The sequence below is a fragment of the Strigops habroptila genome, chromosome 5 (genome assembly GCF_004027225.2).
Source record: "Strigops habroptila isolate Jane chromosome 5, bStrHab1.2.pri, whole genome shotgun sequence".
Lineage (NCBI taxonomy): Eukaryota > Metazoa > Chordata > Aves > Psittaciformes > Psittacidae > Strigops > Strigops habroptila.
In genome coordinates, this window is record NC_044281.2 from 77661367 (window position 1) to 77683740 (window position 22374).

The window sequence follows — 22374 nt, forward strand, 5'->3', positions numbered from 1 at the left end:
AAATCTCTGGCTTGACAAGTCATTATGCACCAAACCAATCTGTGTATCAGTGATTATCCAAACTGATACAAATAGAGTAAATCTTAGACCTGGAACTTCCCAGCTGTCCCAAGATAGATAGGCTCAGCAGGGCATCAGCATCAAGGTCTCTATGATAGAGATTTAGAGAAATTATTGTTTGCTGCTTTTTGTCTCTGTTCCATTCAAAGACATTACTTTGAAACACATGATGAGGGAATAAACACAATTTTACCAGACCATTTTAAAGTAAATGTAGTTGTGAATTGTAGTCACGTTATTGATGGGTTATCACCCAGTTAATAACGTGTGAATAACAACTGGGAAACCCTCCCACCCTGCACATTCACAGGTGATGTGGGAAGTTAAGTGACTAAATTGATCTGACTTATGCTTCAGCGGGTACTTACATGAACACTTCATATATATATGTATGCATATATATATGTAAATATACACTAATTAGGTCATAACTACTTTGTTCAACGAGTACCCTATATGTGAACTGCAAAGTATGCAGAATCAACAACAAAACTGGACATAAAGACACAGACACAAGAGAGAACAAAGAAACCAGTGCTTATGATACACATAGAATATTGTGGGAATTTTTCCATGGCTGCTGGTGTAATACCAGTTGCATCACCAAAGGAGGATTACACATATACCACAAGGCCAAAGAGTTATCCTACAAGCTGCCTGCAGTCTCCCAAAGCACCACTTTTTCCAGCTTCTACATCCAGCTTGCTTTAAAAAACATTGTTACCTTGTAAACTTGGCAGAACTGAGAGCCAGGCAGACTGGTTGGCCTCCCCTATATAATTGGAGACCTTACAAATATATTCTCCAGCGTCCGCCTCTGTCACATTGTACAGTGTCAGCACTTCAGCATTGGAACTATTTATCCCCGAATGCTAGAATAGACCAATAACACAGGAGAATAATGTCACTGCTGCCCAAAACGGACACCAATCTATGGTCCCACCACCAACGCGTCATAAGAATATGCCTTCCACTTCACGCAGCATCGAAACATTGAGGGCTTGGGGTTTGCTTGGGGTTTTTGTTGGGGTTTTATTGGTTTTTAAATCCGAAGAGTCACATGAGGAGTTAGAAAACAGTGGCAAGGGGGGGAAAAGGACCTGGGCTGGTTCACCGGCTGTATGGAACAAGATGGTATAGACCTGGCTGTCCTGCCTGCCAATGTGCTGAGTTTTGGCAATGCCACCCAGCTTGGAAAACTCTAGAGTTTCCTTGGTCAGGCTTGCTCAGAACACCACCACTGATACACCGGCAAAAAATGGACATCTCTGTAGGCTCAGTATCCAGAAAACCCAACCTTGCCAACAAGCTTTTGCAGTGGGTGTCATGTTACTTTGAAATAGAGGCTGAAGAAACGTGAAAGAAATGAAGTAGATTGTCCTAGGGATGTTTTGGATGTGTTCTACCCATACATAAATGTCAATGATGCTCTTAAGAGGGTTTTCAATTTTTTGCTGAATAAGTCATGCCTGAAACATTCAGAGATAAAGGACTTCACAGAAGCAAAAAAGAGCAAAACAGTGTATATAAACTGCATAATTAATATTTAGACAATCAAATGTTTATCTAAGCCATTATTTCATTTGTAACATAAACACTTCCTCTTCCAAAAGAAGCTCACATCTCAAAACTCCTGGATTTACACCAAATACATTCGATGCTTTAAAGAAGGCATCACCACCGCCAGCATCTGTAAAGCCTCACCTTCAGAACCTGAAGATACGGCAGTCCATCTGGTCCGTATTTACTGCCATTCTTCTCTACGTGTTTTATCCACTGAATATGAGGTTGGGCATCACTGTAGACTTTGCAGACAAACTCGACATCCCCTCCGACGACTGCAGAGGCATTTGCTGGAAGGCCAGCTTGGAGAATGGGCCTGTGTGGTGATCGCTCTGTTCGGGTGGAGAGAGGCAGAGAGGAGGAGGGAGAGGGGGAGGGAGAGAAATAAAGATGCATAAATAAGCAGAGCTGCCAAGAAAACTGTAAGTGAACTCGAGCCAAACAGCCCTGTAAGCCTGTTGGCTGACTCCTCCGAAATAACACTGCGGCCAAAACCTGTAACAAAAACTGCAGTTCAAAGGAGATGACTCGAGCACTACACTTGTAGTAGAAAGAATAACTATTTGGGGGAAGGGGAGAAATTGTGCTTAAAAACTTTAAGCATTTTTCCTAGCTCAACTCAGCAAGAATTAAGTACAATAGCTTTTTTTTTTTTTTTGAGCTCCTATAAGTATCTCTGAGTTTTAAAACATTTTAATTGGACTAAAACTCTACAAATTAAGAAGAAAGTTTGTTGATTAATTTTAAAACCTGATTAATGTATGTGATGTTTGGATGAAAAGTCAAAATGACAGTCCTGGTTACCAAATTGCTTTATTGTCCAGTGAGCAGGACAGACAATGCCAGCCTGCCAAGAAAACAACCAAAGGGAACTTCTCAAAACTAGTAGAAGCCTCAGCACTGAAAGTCCTCATGCAGGATGCACATACCAAGCACCTAGACTTTTGAAAATGCTTTGGCCAGTGCTACCACAATAGTTGCTCTCTGCTTTACCCAGACACAGCAGCAGAAATATCGGTTCGTTCTTATTCTGAGCAGGACACAGGGAAACACAGAGTTCTCTGGAAAAGTGCAGTGTGTTTAGTGTAAGCCAATCGAGCTTTGGATCTATGGACTTCGACTTAATCTATGGACTTGCTTACGCATTTATCAAATGTTCTTGGCCAAGCTCACATCACTGAACATACCGAGTGTACCCTGTATCACCTGGGTACCCAGAGAACCGCTGCAGCCAGCGTTACCAGCCGAATTTTGTGGATGCAATATACATAGGCTGTGGGGAAAGCATCAAGTTTCCATCACCCTCAGTAAGCCTGATCTAACAGCACCTGAAGTCTTCTGGGTGGTGGGCAGTGCAGGAGCCAGCTCCCCATTATCCAGGGCCACCAACAGACTTTTTTCGCTGGACAAGGCAAATGAGCAAAGCATAAAGGCTTTCCCTTATGTGATGTTTGAATGAAAAGTCCTCAAAACAGCAACCCTGGTTACCAAATTGCTTTATTATCCAGTGAGTGGGATGGACAATGCCACCTTCCCCAGAAAGCCTTTAGAGAGATGGAGTTTCACCAGCCTAGCACGGAACTCACCACCTTCTTAGATTAGATTGAGATTAGACATTAGGCAGAAGTTCTTCCCTGTGAGGGTGCTGAGGTGCTGGCACAGGGTGCCCAGAGAAGCTGTGGCTGCCCCATCCCTAGCAGTGTTCAAGGCCAGGTTGGACACAGGTGCTTGGAGCAACCTGCTCTAGTGGAAGGTGTCCCTGCCCATGGCAGGGGGTTGGACCTGGATGAGCTTTAAGCTCCCTTCCAACACAAACCATTCCAGGATTCTTCCTGCAAATCTAATGCTGTCCATTTCATTTTATAAGAATGTAAAGTTACTACAGAGCTACATATACTTTCAATCTACGAATTAGAAGTGAAACGCCCATTGCCCATCCCAAACTGTCCCTTTCCCCCCTGCTCCAGGAATTCTTTCAAAGACAAGTAAAGAGCAGTGGACCTCAGTATTTATTTTTAGAGGCTGTACGCTGTAAAATCTTTGAACGTTACGAGCCAAATCAACTGAATTTCAAACCAAGCATTCCTTTTTAAACATACTAGTTTCCAATAAACTGTTTCACAAGCAAACATTGCAAGTATAATAGCAAATAATGATGCCCATGGAACAATGGGATCTTTTATACAGTCCAATATATTTGGCATGCAGCAAACATCTACTGGGAATTTATTCACTGAGGCTACGCTGGCAGCGTACTACAAAGCAGCAGTCTTACTTTACTTGCGGCAAAAGTGCATTTGTTGTTGCAGTTATTAAATTATTCCAAGGCTGTGTGTGTCATTTTCAAAGATCTAGGAACAAAGATCTATTTTTTAATTTGTAAATTACAGCAGAACATATAAATTACTATTTTACAGTTCTGGAGAGAACTTTTAGTTTCTCACCTTAAACTAAATAAGCTTTAATTCCATCTCTCTCGCTCCTTCATTTGGGTACAAAAACAGCAAGCAAAAAATCTCTCTTTAATAGAAACCTTACACCATCTTCCAAAACTTATTACAGCTGCCTTCAGTATAAAATGAAACCTTAGAGAATGTTATTTAAAATGTTTTTTAGAAGTCAGTAGGCCTCATGTTTCATTTCTCCACATAAGGGTTTGATTTCCTTTGTGACCTTATCCTCTGCCCTTAAACAAACCAGAGAATGAGGCCTGAAACATCTTGGAAAAGTTCCTACTATGCCAGCATCAACACACGAAATGTGTTTAGTTTATCCCGATAGCCATCAATGATTTAATCTTTTATTGATGACTGTCAAACATTTCCTCTACCAGAAAAGAGGAGGCAAAGCAAAGAAATAAAAGCAGAGTTCTTACATTCTAGGTCCCAAATTCCTTTAAAAAACCTAAATAAAGTGTGTGCAGATGTATAGGTGTGTATGTGTAGCCAGTTGTGAAATTTCTTCTCTCAGGGTAAGTGTGTTAAAAAGAAACTTTGGTTGCCCTCCAACATCTGGAGCAACGATTGGTGTTTGTCAACTCCCCCACTTCAGCAGAAGGGAGTATTTCTATGCCCACACAGGCAAACAGCACAACATAATCATCACGATGCAAATTCAGCAGGGTTTCATGACAAAGACCACAAGAAACACTCAGTATTGGGGCAAATAACTAAATATGGAGAAACTTCCGCTAATTACAGATGACCAAGTATAATTCTATACAGTATGATTTCTTAGAAATAGCCATTTCAGGACATTATCCTGTCTTACCAATTTCTCTGCAAACCACACACATCTAAGGACTCTGCTTAAGCATAGGTATGGCAAAATCATATTCATAAATCTCACATCACTATTTAGCATTTAAAATACAAGCCGTACATGTGTAAGCAGATATCATCACTCAAACAACTGGCTACACAAATATTAGATGGAAACAGTGTGTTCTTTTTTACTAAAGACTAACAAAAGAGTCTTAAAGGTTGGTGGAACTATTTTTATCACTAGCCCTACAAAACCTAACATTTATAAACAGGATCACTGCTAAACAAGACATCTCTAGTTATTTAACTCAGACAAACAGTATTTTCATACAAAACAAGTTCGCAACCCATCTCATGCCTCCGTAGCCCTACTGAATTCAATATTCTTCTTGCTTATTAGTATTGAATTGAATCAGAACCTCAAGAAATAAATCTTTGCTACCTGCCCACTGTCACTGCTAACACATTTCAAAACCAAGTCAACAGCATATGCATACAGAAAATCACCCCACAGATGAGCTGTCTTTAAGCACATTAAACCATAAATAAACTATAAATAATAGTTACTGAGTGAACTACACAGAGATCTACAAGGTTTTTCAGAGATATGCCCTGCTTTCTCAAGCAGACCTTCCTGGTTCAACTGAAATGCCATAGATGTTTCAAAGCAAATGTAATGGGTGTTTAAAAATTTTTTAAATTGAACAATATTTTCTGTATATTGATCTGAAATTGAGCCAAACTGATAATTACATATAAATCTCCATATCTTACATTTCATTTGTATTCTAGTTCTTCCCAAAGTCTAACTTTATAATACTTTTTAGAGAGAAAGCATGGTTAATGCTGGATCCCACCCTAAGAGATAGACACCAGCTTGCTTTCTCCAACTTGCAGTTTAGATAAAAAACCAACATTGCTCCCATCTGAGGAGTCAGCTATGTACAAAATGATTGTTCACGTGAGGAATATCATATTCAAGGCTACAAGCAGCTAAATTTTACACCACCTTAGAAGTACCCAGGGCCTGAGTAATTCTCCTTGCTTATCTATAGACAAACAGACTTGCTATCTGAAAAGATGACTGATAAAGGATACCTGCCCAATGGCTTGGAAGAAACTGTCATTTGGCCTATTAATGTTAAAACTTCAGAATACGTTCCTTTGCAGAAAAAACTGCAAAGAATCCAGGAAAGCTGGAAAATTCCAAGCTTCCGCAAAACTGGCACAATGGAAGGAGCTGCTCAGACAGCTCCCAGCCCTGCAGGACACCTGGAGATAGCTGGGAGTCCAATCATGAAATCACTGAATACCAGGTTGGAAAGGACCTCAGGCTCATCTGGTCCAACCATTCTACGAAAAGCATGACCTGGACTAGATGTCGCAGCACCCTGTCCAGCCAAATCTTCAAAGTGTCCAATGCTGGGGAATCCACCACTTCCCTGGGGAGATTATTCCAATGACTGGTTGTCCTCCTTGTGAGCAATTTTCCTCTTGTGTCAGTCCAAATCTTCCCAGGAATAACTTGTACCCATCACCCCTCAACTTTTCCATGTGACTCCTTGTAAAAAGGGAGTCTCCATCCTCTTTGCAGCCACTTTAAATACTGGAACATGGTGACAAGGTCTCTCCTGAGCCGACTTTTCTCAAGGCTGAACAAACCCAGCTCTCTCAGCCTTTCCTCATACAGCAGGCCCATCCTGCCACAGGTGATGAAGGGAGAAATGACTGGAAGAACCATCCTGGAAATGACAACCAGAGCCTGCACACTTCCCAAGGAGTCCTGAGAATTGAATCTTAAAGAAGTTTAAGCCCCTGGATAGGTGGTTCCTGAAAAAGGGCCTCATTTCTCTCCCATCCTTGGCTTTATCTCCTCCAAATTTTGCTGATAGCTGCAGCCAACACAGCAGGAAGTCAGAGAGGAGACAAAAGAGTCGTGATGCAAATGTATGAGGTGAAGACACTGAGGTAAAGAGGTGGGTGATAGGAGCCAAAACCCCACGTTCCACAGCCAACGGAACCAGATGATGTGATCCGACCACTCCAGTCCTAGCGCAGCGGGTGCAGGGATGGAACAACTGCAGGAAGAGAGGCTGCTCGCCAAACATGCTGGCAGAGGGAAGATGCAGGGCAGGATCTGCTGCTGCCAGAGGCCCAAGTAGAGCATATTGTGACTGAACGAGTGTCTCTACTGCTACTGGAGTGCCTTGGCAGGGAGAGGAGACAATAACCCCGGAAGGGGTGAGCTCTGGGGCCCATCCCCAGGCCAAGTCTCCTTAGCAACCTGGCTGTGCCAGGGGCTGAGAAGAGCTCTGGCAATTGTCTGTCTAGGGCTCCTTGTCACCCTAGCACAGACAGTTCAGGACCTTTCATGGGAGCTAAAAGCCAGAACCAAAGCCCATTGAAGTCAGGGGGAAAACTCACATGGAATTCAATGGGCTTTGCATAAGGCATCTGATTCATTAAAAAAATAAAGAAAGAAATGAAAACTACTCTTATTTTCCCCTTTTGATTGTGCTTGTTTCCTCTCCTTGCAAATGTTGGATTCAAGCGCGCGCTAGGAAAATAAAAGCTGAATAACAAATGCAAGACCAAACATGAGCTCTGAGGACAATGGAGAGATCCTCAGTTAATGGGAGGGAGGGGAAGGAAAGGGAGGGAAAAAAGTTATCTAATTCTTTTCCACAGTTTCTAATTAGACACATTTCTCAGAGTCTTTAATATCAGTTTTGAAATGTTACTGACTCCTAAGGAGTCATCTTGACGGCTGCCACTGTGAAGCTACAGAGGGGTTCTCTCAAACGATGCCTCTCAGTGCACCAGCAACACTTCTGGATCTATAGCCCTTGGCAGAGGTTCTGTGTAACCAGACATCAACGAATGAAAAATGAAGCAGCCCCAGCTGTCTCTCAGCGTAAGTGAAAACACAGACCTGCCATGCCCTCGTCTTCATTTGCCCTGGTCAGCACAGCATGCTCAGCTCTACTTGCTTATTTTGCCTGACTCTGAGCTCAAGAAATCTTCAAGCAGCAGCCTGGACCCCATTCAGTAAAAACTGCCCATTCCCAACCACCTTCCTTCTGACCATGCAACATCTGTTGCTTTGGAAAATGCTAATTATCCAGTAAATTATGGGTCTCAAAAGCATCCTACAGTGATTTAGGCCAGATTGTAATCACAGCCTCTTGCCTTGGCTTTGGTTTAGCTTCCCAAACTTGCAAGACTGACTCTTAAGCCTTAAAAAAATATATGTGTATATATATTTATATATATATAAATCAAATCACAGCCTTTTCATCATACACTCAGATGGAAATATTTCTCTCCTGTGTTTTGCCTTCACCCAGTATAGAGCACTATCCCACGAGTTCCACTGAGCCATATACCTGACATGGGAGGTCTCAGAAGGCCACTGAGGTTTGGGAGCAGCCCTGCTGACAGAGAAATGTATTGCTACATGGCTCTGTCTCCAAATTAGCTGCGTGTGTCCTCTCCTATCCAACAATGCATCACATCAGGGGATTCCCTTGGCAGGTACTTTAGAGACATACCCACCTGATATCCCTCATGCCACTAACTGACCCACAGATGAGCCTCGTGGCGTTGAGACAGCATCACCCATCTCCAGGACACTCAGAGCCCCCTCCTCGTGCCCTCTGTCGTAGTTTAAGCCCAGCCGGTAACTCGGAACCATGCAGCCGCTCACTCACTCCCATTCTTCTTCCTCCCCCTGCTCCCGGAGGGATGGGGGGGAGAATGGAAAGAATGTAACTCCCACGGGTTGAGATAAGAGCAGTCCCGTAACTAAGGTATAATACAAAACCACTACTGCTGCCACCAATAATAATGATAAGGGAAATAACAAGGGGAGAGGACACAATTGCTCACCACCCGCTGACCGATACCCAGCCCGACCTGAGCAGTGATCTGGGCCTTCCGGGTAACTCCCCCCGGTTTATATACTGGGCATGACGTGCTGTGGTATGGAATACCCCTTTGGCCAGTTTGGGTCAGGTGTCCTGTCTCTGCTTCCTCCCAGCTTCCCCTCCTCCCTGGCAAAGCATGAGACTGAGAAAGTCCTTGATCGGAGTAGACATTACTTAGCAACAACTAAAAACATCGGTGTTATCAGCGTTGTTCCCAGGCTGAAAGTCAAAAACACAGCACTGCACCAGCTACTAAGAAGGAGAAAAAACGACTGCTACAGCTGAACCCAGGACAGTATCCACCCCTTACTCCATACCATTCACATCATGCTCAGATCCCACATTTTTCAATATACCATCGCTTTTGTCTCTGCCAGGACACCTCTTCGAAACAATACCCACAGGATTACCCAAACTGCTCCAACAGAAATGCAGTTATATGGTAACTTCTCAGGTGCGTTAACCACTGCCTAGAGTTGACAGGAAGGTAAAACCTCTCAGGTATAGCTCCAGCTCCCCACAGGCCAGAGCACCCTGTGCCGCCTCAAAGCCGAAACACCATTTCTTCTCAGAAGTGGCACTAACAACCATTTCAGCCACAGTTTGAGAGAACAACTCTCTACCTGTTCAAACCACTGTCTCTATGTTCAAATCCTGGCATCTCTGTTGAGACTGTACAAATTCACACTATTATTGCTGGCTCTAATGATGGTGTTCGGTGGTGTGAATACCTGTCTCTGGGTGAGGGCATTTATAAAGCCACTGGGTCAAACACAGGATATCAGTCCCTATTATATCACTATCTATTGGGGCTAAATATCAATCATTAAAAGAAAAAATTAAATTTTTATCAATACCTTACCATTCAGTGAGTGAAAACCTGTCAAGTTTCTACCCTGCCCTAGCTGGCAGCAAAAGAACCACTTTGTAAGGATCACTGTGCTTCATGAAACATCCCACCCACACAGGCTGCAAATCTGGCCTCAGTTCACAAGCACTCCGAGGCTGGATCAATTATTGCTCTCTAAAGTATAGATCGCTTGTGAGGAGAGTTCCAGGAGCAGCCAAGGCACATGAGGAATTGCAACTTGGATTTCTGTATAAATCCAGCATTATCCAAGTTCATACAAAGGACCTGATTTGAAACCACACTTGCTCTCCATATCCCTAGGTGGATTGGCATAGGAGGGGTCTAACCAAACAGATGTCAGAGTCCCCACAGGAATTTCCTCCTTCAAGGTAGCTTTCTACTCAAGGGCCAAGCCAAACCTTCTCTTCCTTTCTCCAGAAATAAGCAACTGCTTAGGGGGCCTGTGCTCAATAAAGTGCTGGAAGGAAAACATTGTTAACTCCTATTTGTTCCATGGCATGAAGGAGCGAGGCTGAGTGCTGGCTGTGCTTTCAAAAGATCAGGATCAATGGAGCAGGTATAGGCAGATGCCTCTACTAAATAACATCATACACTATATGTACGTGAGCCAGGGGCTGAGCAGCTTCTACCAGCTGCATGTCAGTTTGGTTTCCTTTCTGCATAATATGAAGCACTGCGTGCTGTTTATGGCCAATTCGGGAGTGCTGCTGAACTGCCCTGTTCCATTTCTATGTACATACATACACACCCCTCAAACCATCTCTTCCTAGGTAATTCGTACACACCAAGGTAGCATCCACAGCAAGTTAGGGACAATGCTCTCTTCCCAAACTCTGCAAAATTGGAAGATGTTTTAAGGCTACAAGGAATAATAGATCTTTGTCACTAAACACTAAGAGATAAAGACCATCCCTGGCAAGAATACTTGATAAAGAACAGGAGCCTTTCAGTCAGACTAGCGGAATAGCTTAGGGATCAAACCAGCATTACCAGTGCTGATGAAATCATGCCTTATAAATTTTGGTATCTTTTATCAGGAGGCATTAGCCAACAAATGTTCATGCTATTCAATGTTCCCGTACAGCAGGAGTCTCCATGTACAGCATTTCCTGCCTGCCCAATGCTACTTGAAGCAGTCATCTCAGTGGCCAAGAGCTCAAAAGGGTATCGCTGGCCCTCATGAGTGAACACAGTGAGGCCTGGACCAGCACAGGGATCTGCTGGTCTATGCAGATGGGAGTGAGTGGCTAACCTCCATAACCACTTTCTGAACTCCCTTTGTCCTCAAATTAGAAGCGTTTTATGTAAACTGGAGGTGTTTCTTTCTGCTGCTGTGTCAGACACTTCACCATTGATAACTGCTGGACCCAAACCTCCACCCCTGCTTTGGTTTGTGTACCAGTATCAACAGTCAGCATAAAGTGAGACAGGAGGGAACCAGAGTCCATCTATTCCCTTCTGTCAGTGAATATTTTCTCATATAATTAAACATTTGAAGATTATTAAAGCACTTTAGTTCCAAAGAATAAAGACTGTCGCAGACACCAGGAGCAGACCCATTTGCTACCCAGAGCAAAGCCTTTGCCACCCAACTTTATTGTGCTACCCAAGCCCTCCTACTTAGAAAGACCACCTGAGGAAAAGGCAGTGCCTTTTTAAAATCTTTACAGAAACTAATCAGGTGCATTCTAACTCTTTGTCCTTGGTTTCACCACCTTCACCTCCAATTTGAAGTAATGGCACTGCTACTCCAGCAGGCAAAGCTCCCACTGATGTTATCCCATCTGTTTCTTTGGATAGCTCTACAGAATGGCTTCAGCTTGCTATCCTATGTGCATTTTAGCTAAAATCCATCTTTGCATAACACTTTTACAGCGTAAGTTCATCTGCACACCTCTTTTTCATATGGCAGCAAGCCAGGGAAAAGAAAACAAGCCAGACTGACTTATTTGGCTTGATATGAAGTCCATTGATGTCAGTGAAAACAGTAGGGGAGGAAAAATATCACAATCAGAACTAGTTAAAAGCTGTCCTTTCAAATCACATGTATATCCAGCAAGCCCAGGGCTAAGGCAGGCAACATGAACACTTTTGTTTTACAACATGAAATTATCAACAGGGTTTTAAGACCAGTTTGTCCTTAAAGCAAAGTCCTATTGTCATGGAGACACAGCATGGGTATCATCAGCCCCATGGAGTAGAAAAAGTCATAGCAGCTAGAGATGTTGCTCCAACACTAACCTTGGAGCTCACTTGCAGTAGTATCCCTCACACAGTGCATGCTTAAGCAAAAGCTTCACACGTCTGAACAAAGGAAGGAGAGGCCTCACTTTAGTGTGAAAAAACATGGGAAATGGAACAATGAGGAGCTGAAATTATCATTGAAATTATTTTCAGTGCACCCTAAAACAAAAAGGCTACAAGAGAATAAGAAAAGCAACTTGTGACTTCTCACAGACAAGTGGCAAAATTGTATTGTTCTGGCTGTTTCCAGAGACTGCATTAATTTTTACACACAGAGATATCCTTTGCACTGTGCACAGATCCCAGCACTCAGCTGCTTTATAATAACCAGAGACAACACTGAGGTCCAGCACCATTGGACTGGGCTCTCCAGTAGGCTCTGCCAAAGGTTTACTGTAAGCCTGGCAAATAGCATCTCTCCCACAGGGATGATGTCCCCTCCCAGCTGCAGTGGGTTTAACTCACCAGTGCACCCAGTGATGCCATAAAGCACACAGTGGGAGTTATTGTTGCTGTTGTTATTGTGACCTGACTGCAGATTTTGCATCCTCCACATTTCCTTTTCTGAAAACAGTTCTGCCTTTAATGCCAAATGGAAAAGATTATGTAAATCCTTAAAAGCTCTTATATTTCTACACTTCTTCCCCTTTTCTTACACAGCACAGTTGCTCTGTTGAGCAACACAGGCGTGAAATTATTGGAAGCACTGTGGTATTCTCCCTTCCCTACCAAGACACAGCTGACCAGTGGCTGACTGATCATACCTGGTGTGCAGGCTCTCAGGGCAGAGGACAAACTCCAGCATCCAGATTTTCAAAGCTCTGTGCTGGACCACTCTGGCTCAGTCTCAAGACATATCTATGTTGGACCTCACTCAATTTTGGATTTAGGATGAGAGTAATGTTGATAACACAGTGATGTCTTAGTTGTTACTGAGCAGTGCTTACACTAAGTCAAGGACTTTTCAGCTTCTCACACTACCCCACCAGAGAGATTAACAGACGACCCCAGATGACCAAAGGGATATTCCACATGATATGGCATCATGCTCAGTATATAAACCAGGGTGCCAGTGCTCAAGAACTGGCTGGTTGTCGGTCAGTTGGTGAGCAACTGCTTTACATTTGCAACCCTTGGGGTTTATTTCTCTTTTTGTTATTTCTCTTTTCATTAAAGTTTTTATTATTATTCTAATTATTTATTATTATTATTTTATTTCAACTATTCAACTGTCTTTTTCTCACCCATGAGGTTTCTTACTTTTACCCTTCCAATTCTCTCCCCCATCCCACCAGAGCAATGAGCGAGCAGCTGCATAATACTTAGTTGTTGACTAGGGTTAAACCACAACTCTTCTGCACCCACATTTTCCTGCTTTTTAGCATACAATCTGAATGACCAGCCTATATGAAGCCAAGAGCCAGAAGGACCATCATCAGCCTCTGGTTGAGCAGTGGATGCCAGAACTGCTTTCTGAGAAAATTTCACTGAAGAGTAGAGGGGGGGAACAAAGGAAATGTCATTTGTTGTAATATTCATTCAAATGTAGACATAGGTGGGTTTCACAGGCACTCTAGACAGTGCATGAGCACAGATATCAAAGGAAAAGTACATTTGAAACCAACTGCTGCAATGAAATTATGTTGCTCAGCAATGCGTATAATCCAATTTAATAGCAGAAACAATGCTGCAGATATAAACACTAACCAATGCAAGTGTATTCACTTGTAAATGCAGAATACACGAACAACTTAAGAGCAACTGTTTTGATCACCTAATTTGTGATGGTACTTACAAATTTTAGACTTTCAGAAGCATTTTGTAAAAATGGTAAAGACTAACTTTATTCCAACTAATACACTATCACGTCAAGTTCTTAACTCCACTCAAGTTCTGACAGTATCAGTTTTATTTTCCTGAACAGTTAAAGAGTTCAACATGTTCATGCAACCTTCTACAGATCAAAATGAAAAAATAATCTTAATGGTTTTCATATACAGAGCAGTTCAATATTCAAAAGTGCTTAACAAACTATCTTGTAGGACCTCTTTAGGCACTGGAAGCTGCTATAAGGTCTTCCCTGAGCCTTCTCCAGGCTGAACAAGCCCAGCTCTCTCAGCCTATCTTCGTAGGAGAGGTGTTCCACCTTTCTGATCATCTTTATGGCCCTCCTCTGATCTCTCATCCTCTTACCTATCTCACCCTGACACCATCTGTCAAAGGTTCTTCCTCTGCTACATTGAAAACCTCTGGGAAGACTCCCCACAGCCTTTCACTCCTTTATATTACCAGTCCTGTCCTTCACCAGTCTCAGCCACACACAACCCCTGATGTCTACTGCTGAGTGCCATCTCCATCCATTACCACCCCTACCACATTGGTTTTAACCCCAGTTTAATCCCCAAAACCACCAGTGTGGTGGTCTGTAGGGATTCATGTCACCCACCACAGGCAGCTATCCCACTGCAGCCATGGGGCTGTCCCACCTCTGCATTTCCTCCCACTCTCAGAGAAAATATGAAGAAATGAAGGTGCAAACTCCTCATTAATAAGGCAGACATGATTAAATAGTCCTGTATTTGTTTTTAATATGGTCCATTCATCCAGTTTGCATCACAGTTCATTTATGACTTTTCTATAGTTGCGATAAGCACTTTTTAAGAGGATGTAACTTTACCAATTTACTGCCAATTACACTCATTTCTTTCGGTAATAAAATTGTTAGAAAAGACTGGATCAGGTCAAAAAGCCCCTCTTATTAGGCACAGACATGGCTTTCGACACATGCCAACTGCACATTTGACAAGGCAACAGTCTTGTTAGCATCTTCAGACAACTCCTGCAAATTCCTACTTGCATTTCCACAAGTAGGATACTGCACGAATTAGAAGGCATGATTAAAAATGATAATAACAGAGCTGAAACAATATCCTGTTCATCATTCATCAAAAGAAAGAGAAATACCTGCCTTGGGGCTGTAATAAGACAGAAAGTGGGACAGGGAGACCAGTCCTCCCCCAGCAGACTCTGCAGGAAGCATTCCAAACATGACAAATTCACTGTTCACTCAGCAGATGAAGTAATGACACTACTATTTGTCCATAAAACATAATTTAACCAGACTACTCCAATGAAATCAGAAGCTTTAACGCTGTAAAACCAGGGGGTTGGAATATTTTTACCTTATTAAGAAAGGGGAGGGGGAAACATACACTTGCCTTTTCCCTTAGCTGAACCATCACACCGTGGTCTTTGTTTTCAGGAGTGAACCACACAGCCTCCAGCACTAAACAATCTGTGTAATTTCTTCTCAGATGCACACACCTTGCCAAAAGCCTAGTGCCAGGTGTAAAGTCCACACTTGGGCTTATCAGTACATTAAATAAGGTCTTCTTCCCTCTCGGCCTAACCAAATCCCTGAGGGCAAGCATCAGTGCAGATTCCTTCATGCTTTCAGCCCCTGTCTCGTCATGTCCTGTGCCGCAAGCGCCTGGGTGAAGACATCAAGCCAAAGCTTGTCCATGTAAAGAGGTAGTCAACAACTACAAGCACATCTGCCAGAAATACAAGTTTAGGCTTGGTTGTAATACCTACACTTAACTCCTGCCAGACATTAGTGATGCAACGTTCAAGGCATGTATTTAGTTGGTGTCAGTTCCTTTTTCATATGTAACCTGAATCCTAAATATAATTCTTTGGAAATTAAGGGACATACTATAGTTCAGTCAAGCTACTTCTGAGCTTTATTTTGACAAAACAAGCCTCAGCAAAAAGCAAATAACAATGCATATGTTTTTATGAATCTGGGAATGACAAAATGAAAACATGTCTTTAAAAGAAAAATATGTGTCCGTGCCACGTTCGCAGCTAGAGACTCTGAGAGCACATGAGAATCCAAAAATAAAACTGACTAGAAACAAAGGCAAAGTTCTTTCTTCTGCCTAAACTAAGGGAAATATAAACAGTGAAGTACCAATAGCAAAAAAGTTGATTCCATTTTAATCAGATCTTTTCTAACAGCGTGCTGTAAAAAGCCAGAGTAAAATTCATCCCCCAGCCCTCTAAAACCTCCAGGAGTTCAGAATAAAAGCATTTTTCTGCACACCCGTCAGTAAAACCACTCATACATGAGATTTCTGGGGCACAAGCTTTAAACTGGGAGTCATTTAAAATGCTCCCTGGATGAGATGTTTTTCTCACACTGTTTTCATGTGAAAATATGAATTACTGGTAAGGGACAACTGTGTGGCCACCTCTGGAGTTCACTCCTCAGTAACCAGAGCCAAAGGCAGTGCTATTAGGCAAATTAGAAACTGGTCAAAGTATAGCTAAACTGGCTGCAAGAGGACCTTTTTAACAACAAATATAATTGTGATAAGTTATGTTCATTTTTCTAGTAAACAGCAGAGTCTTCTCATACATTCTTGGAAGAGATGTGCTATAGCAGCTGCTTATAAAACCCAGTAAACAGGGTAGTGCCAAACTTCATCTTTTGTTTCACTGGATGATGACATTAAATAGGACAGAAATGGCTACCTGCACTAGGGCTGTACAAAGACTAACCTTTTTTTTTTTTTGCTGTTAAAATATAAATTCAATTAGTTACTTCCATACTTAAACAGAACTGCTGCTGCTGAAATTGCGCTCTAGCGATAATTGCAATCCAAGAGTGATCTAATTATATACAAGTCTCAGTGGCTGCATTCCCACGTTGCTTCCTACAACCCGGATTCACTACAATACAACTGGTAAGTGAAAACCACATCGTTTTCATTCATTCTCCCTTAAGACTGCATGACTTATATATGTTTAATGAGAAAGGAGTTAGTTGATTAGTAAGCTTACTATAAAAATGCGAGTTTCTACCTACCATTAAATACAAAAGAATAGAAAGGCACTTCAGCTGATGGGCTAAACTGTACAAGGGAAAGAACATTCTTTTAATTAAGGTCCTGGATTAGGATTCAAGTGCCAGCTTTATTTTTTGGCTCTGCCACCAACTTCCTGTGTGACCCAGGGCAAGAAATTTTATCACTCCACAGCTCAGTTTTTCATCTATGAAATGGACAGTGACATTTCCTTCTCCCAGCCTCTCCACATTTCAGTTGTAAGCAATTACTGTGCATTGGCACATTGCCTTGGACAATAAGTATTTGATATTAATTGAAGCCTTTGGGTAGTACTCCAATAAAAAGCTAAAATCAACTCGTCTCCCTTACACAGGATCCTAACAGAGCTTTGTATTGCTGCCATTTGCCACTACTGCAATCTAACACATTTGTATCCCTGGGCAAAGTCCTGCAGTCAGCCTGCTTAAGTCCCTGTTTTGAAATGGAGGCGGAGAGAGGAAAAGGCAGTGGATTGGGGTATCCCAAACACGTAAAGAATAACTTTGTCCAACACAGAATATCCTGGCCAACTCGAATGGACAATTCCCCACTAAAAGTGTCAATGTGCACGAGTATCCTGTGCAATACAGAGAGGCTGCCAACAACTTGCTGCTTTTTCTTCAGTATTTTCTACTCCCCTTGTAAAAATTTCAGCCCAGTGGTGTTGCCAGGTTTGTAAATTTGAATGAGACCATTTGAGCTGAGTTGACTATTTTAAGAGGGTTCTTGCAAGTAATTACAAGGTAAAAACGAGAATACTTCACACCTACATTCTGACTGAAAACTACTCAGCCCTGCTGGCTCCAGGTTTTTAATTGTCAGACAAGTTCAAGGTTTGGAAAGTTATTGGCATATTCCTAACCAGCATTGTGTCATTATTTGGCACGATTTTTGCTGGGATACCTCCCAAATCTGTGACATAATCAGAGGGTTCTCTACATTACAGCATATAGTCAGATGCTCATGTCAGTGTAATACATTGCCATATTTAATACCATTTGCTATTACTTACACTTAATCAACTCTGGAACCAGTTAAACCATATAGGAAAAGCAATTTCAGAGGCTTTCAACTGACAGTTTTCCACATAGAACTTGCCCTAAAATTACGATCTGAAGTTTGTAAGATGCAGTCTACATACGCAATTGCCTCTAAACAAACATCCATAACTCTCCACAACCCTGTGGGAACTGAAAATTTATATGAAAACAGAAAAAAAGACAAAATAAATTTCTGTAGAACTGTCTTAACTAGAAAAACTGTCAGAGTTTCCCCTTCTGGCCAGCTTTAATTTACTGCTTCAGCAGTTTTATGCCCAACCTCCAAGCTTTCAGCCACAGCAATGGCTGAGCTCCAGCATCAATCCCCCTTTCAGGTTAAAGTCCCAGTGCAGTATCTCTCGAGAGACTCACAGTAAATTGAGCACAGATATTTCAGTTTACACTCTTGAACTCATGAAATTAAATGCAAAAAGCAAGTAAAATGATTACACAGAACTCCAAAATGCAGGTCATGACTTGCAAAAATCACTTTTGGACTTCTGGTTTCATATCTCACAGGGCCTCAGCATCAGAAAATGCTGATTATTCCCCCAGGAAAAATCAAGGCTCCTTTGGGTGCCATCAGCCTGGTGCCCAGCACCCCAAATCACTAGTCAGTTTTGAAAAACCTCATTATTTACTTTTCTGCCTCTCTATAGGAAAGGAATAGACATTTAAATAAATGACATAATCCTTATTACCATTCCATTCATTCATGCAGGTCCCTATAATTTACTGCCAGGAAAAATAAACTTCTGCATAATATTCCTCAATGTAAGACATTCAAAAGGCTCAAAGGGGGAGAGGACGTGAGAGGGCTTCTGACAAATATTTGCTCAAGTGACCACATCATCCAGGAACACATTTGCTAGAAAAAAATGGGTGAAGAGATTTATGGTCAATGTGAAACATGCCAGATAGATAGATTGGGGCTGGAGCAGTAACAAGGAAAAGGAGCAGGGGACAGAGGAGGGAAGGGGAATTTTTAATCAGTTCCATTTCTGCAAGGAAAATTCCCAATAATCCAAAAGTGCCTTTTTCCTTCTATGTATTAAAACACTACTAATAAAAAGAGTTTTGAGCAACTTGAGTCAATCTACATTTCCTAAAGGATTAAGAAAAATCAAACCCAAAACAACTCAAAAAATGCCATGACTCATCATCCTCTTATACACTTTCTGGGCCAGTCTTTAAGTCAAGACTCATCCCTGGCAAGCTCATGCGAGCAGCCCATTGCCTCCTGTGAGGTGGTCAGCAGAGGACCGAGGCAGCAGAACACAATTTACTACCATCTCTGACAGCCGTTGCTGCTGCACCCTCCATAAACTTTGTTTAAACAAGTGTTCAAACAAAAATGGCTTTGCTTGGTTCACCTCAACAATACCCATAGCTCACTATTGATGACAAAAATGTTTCCAAGGCTATAAAAATCCCCACTGCTTTCACTGTTGACTACCTAAAACCAAGTGGGTGGTTCACAGACTGGCTTTGAAGACTTAAATGTTTGTGGGCTGGTGATAGGGCTTCAGTCTGACAGCATCACAAAGTTGCCTTTTTCCTCCTCTGCTCCACGACGATGGGCTCTCACTGGTATTTCCATGAGGAATTTTTTCATTTCTTGCTGCCTGAGAAGCTGGCACCTTCTTTATTTTGGATTCGGGGTTTTCTGCAGATTTGAGCGGTCTCAGACAAAATAATGACTCTACTTTTAAAGACTATCCAAAACAATGTGAGGGATGTGTACTTATTCATGTAAAAAACAATTAAGAAATAGGGAAGTGAAAATTTTATCACTGTTTTGGTCATATAAACCCAAACTCACAGAAAGATTCTCCATAGAAGACAAGTTGCGCAGTCAGCCACCAGCTAAAAATGGCTTACAATAACCAAATTCATGTTTGCTTTCAATACTAATTGATAGAAAGTATTATTCTCAGAGCTTGTGATGCTTAGGTCACCTCAACAAGCCTGGAGAGAGCAAAGCCTATTAGAGACATACTTCAGAATCAACAGCTCTGATCCCCAAAAGTACTACCAACAGGTCCTACTATAACAGCCAAAATGATTACTTTTGGACAGAGATGCCTTCAGAGTCAATAAAACTGCTCACATCCATTCAGCCTAATCAGCAAGAGTAGGAGTAAATAAAATAGAATTGGATCCTGAGATTTCAAGCCCTAATTTAACTAAGCACTTAAATAAATATGTGTAAGCCTTATTAAAGTCCAACGGGATTTCGGTATTAAGTTAACATTATTAAGCATGTGCTTAATAGTCTTGCTCAATCACAGCTTTGCTACTACTAAGAATTCATACAGTTGTTTATGATTTGTCCTCAGGTAAAACACTTCTTCACTGCTTTTGGCATCCGTGTTTCAGGAACTCCTCAGAGCCCCCACACAACAGGCTATGGTCAGATCTCTGTTATACTGCTGTGAGTGCAAAGCACCTTTCCTAAAGCTCCAGATCAGCACTAGCTTCACCAAAGTCAATATTTAGCTTCTCATTGTAAAAAAAAAAAAAAAAAAAAAATCATTTCAGCTCTAACAGCAGCAATCTAAAGGATCCCTCGGCAGTTTTCATAACTGCAGTCATTAAAATCTGTGTTAGGACAATTGTACAAGTAATAATTAAATTGTAATACTAATGATTAAAATTGCATCAGTGTTTATTATTTGGTCGTCATGGTAAGCTTGTAGGTGGATCACAGCAACAAGAATTCACTTGTACACATGTATGTTACACCTTTGCAAGGTACAAGTAGATTAGTCCTACAGACGCGAGTGAGACAGATGAACATAGGTAGCAATTGGTTATGTAGTAAAATCTTATCTTCAGACTACTGTGAAATCATCTTCAAAATTAATTCCAAAAACATCAGCTTAATTCTAAATGTTTTAATAAACTCATTAACTAAAACCATTTTCTTAGACCGCACAGAGCTTTACTTACCAACAACGTCGAGATGGTACGTGTGGTTGATGGATCCGTACTGGTTTTCCACTATGCACGTATAATTTCCCTTGTCAGATGGGACCACGCTTTCCATGATGAGACTCCAGTGCTGGTTGCGGACCTGGTGGGTTGTAACCAGAAAGACTGAGAACTTCACTAGTATAGTTTCACCCTCTCCCCCTCCAAAAGAACTGTTTCCTGAATAGTTAATCTTTTGTAATCCATGGTTAAGAACCTATTTTGTGCTCATTTGACTGTTCTGGACACTGAAATACTTTAGCTATGCCTGATCTGGTACAGCACAGCTGCAGCTGTGAAAGCTTTCACACATTCTGCTATAAATTTACCTTGTCCCTGATCTGAGCACTGCAGACCTCGGTGCACACTCAGTCCTAACAGGCTTATGAGGATGGCACCAATTAGCAGCAGTCATCTTACCAGGCTTTACCTCTCAATCCACTCTAAAGCGAATTCGTACCCTCAGGACATTTCCCTGTCTGTCTCCAAACAATCATCTGACAATATTAACTACCCACCAGCAATACAGGATGGATATTATCCCCTAACATCAAATCTCTGTCTTTCTAGTAGCTCAATTACACAGCCTGGGTTTTGGAGAAACAAAGTACCGAAGGACAATGTTTGGGATCCCTCCCACAGACACAGAAGTGGCAACACCTCTCTTGTGGTACCCCAGGGCAGCAAAAGAAATTAAGATGTTGCCTCCTGAAAAATGCCTGAAGAAAATCCTCATGGAAGCAGAGCATAAGGATATACATTTATTGCATACAATTCTTTCGGACGACATGTATTAAAGATGCTGATTCTGTTCCCGTTTGAACTCAACAGGAGCATTGGCATTGGTCTTGCAGAAAATAGGATCTAGCCCAATACTGGAAGGATTTAGAGTCATCCGGTACACACATATATTTCCTGCATCATAAATTGGCTCCCAAAATGACCTTTTGCTGGCTATCCACTAATCCCTTGTTTTAGCATTACATTTTTGACAAAGCACTCAAAAATCTTAACATTATGTAGCTGTAACATACAACTTTGAAATTGCAAAGTACTTTAGTTTAGCAAATGGAATAAAATCCAATCTGGTACAGTCATTTTAATCAGCCAAATGGAAAGTAGCAATTCAAATTCAGCACAGTACACCAAAAAAATTTATGGACCAGCAACACTTCCAGTAACTATACATTCTTAAAACATCATTACAACCATAGGTCTGAAATCCTGCTTCATGCCTGACTATTGTGGAGGTCCTTAGCCAGCAGGAAAAGGCTGCACAGGGCCCTATTCCCACTGCCAAGAGCTTAGCCCTCACACTTGCTGGAGGTAAAAATGCCTTCAGTTCAAAGCTTGGAAGAAGAGTCCTCTCTGTAAGGGGCTCCTGGATTTCCTAGTGCCCCCAGCAAGTAATTAGCTCATTAGGTAGATGATATTATTATTTTCCAGTTATGGCATATTGATTTATTTTTTTTTTTTCCATGCTATTAAGAGCTGCAAAGTGATTTTATAGAGCTAGAAAAAGTTTCAGTGTTACTGTGTTGTTAT

The 22374-nt window shown here is 41.7% G+C and overlaps 1 protein-coding gene across 11 annotated transcripts in view; it reads right to left on the reverse strand.

Moving 5' to 3' along the window:
• The window catches only part of FGFR2 (fibroblast growth factor receptor 2), an 87673-nt gene that overhangs the window by 31202 nt on the left and 34097 nt on the right, over positions 1-22374 (reverse strand). For 6 of the 11 annotated variants that reach the window (XM_030487368.1, XM_030487369.1, XM_030487366.1 and 3 more), the window contains 3 exons: positions 20809-20932; positions 1765-1955; positions 785-932 (listed from right to left, as the gene is read on the reverse strand). In XM_030487368.1, the coding sequence (XP_030343228.1) occupies positions 785-932; positions 1765-1955; positions 20809-20932 (463 nt within the window). The remainder of the gene's footprint in view (positions 1-784; positions 933-1764; positions 1956-20808; positions 20933-22374) is intronic. The other 5 variants (XM_030487367.1, XM_030487365.1, XM_030487374.1 and 2 more) reach the window with 1 other exon arrangement.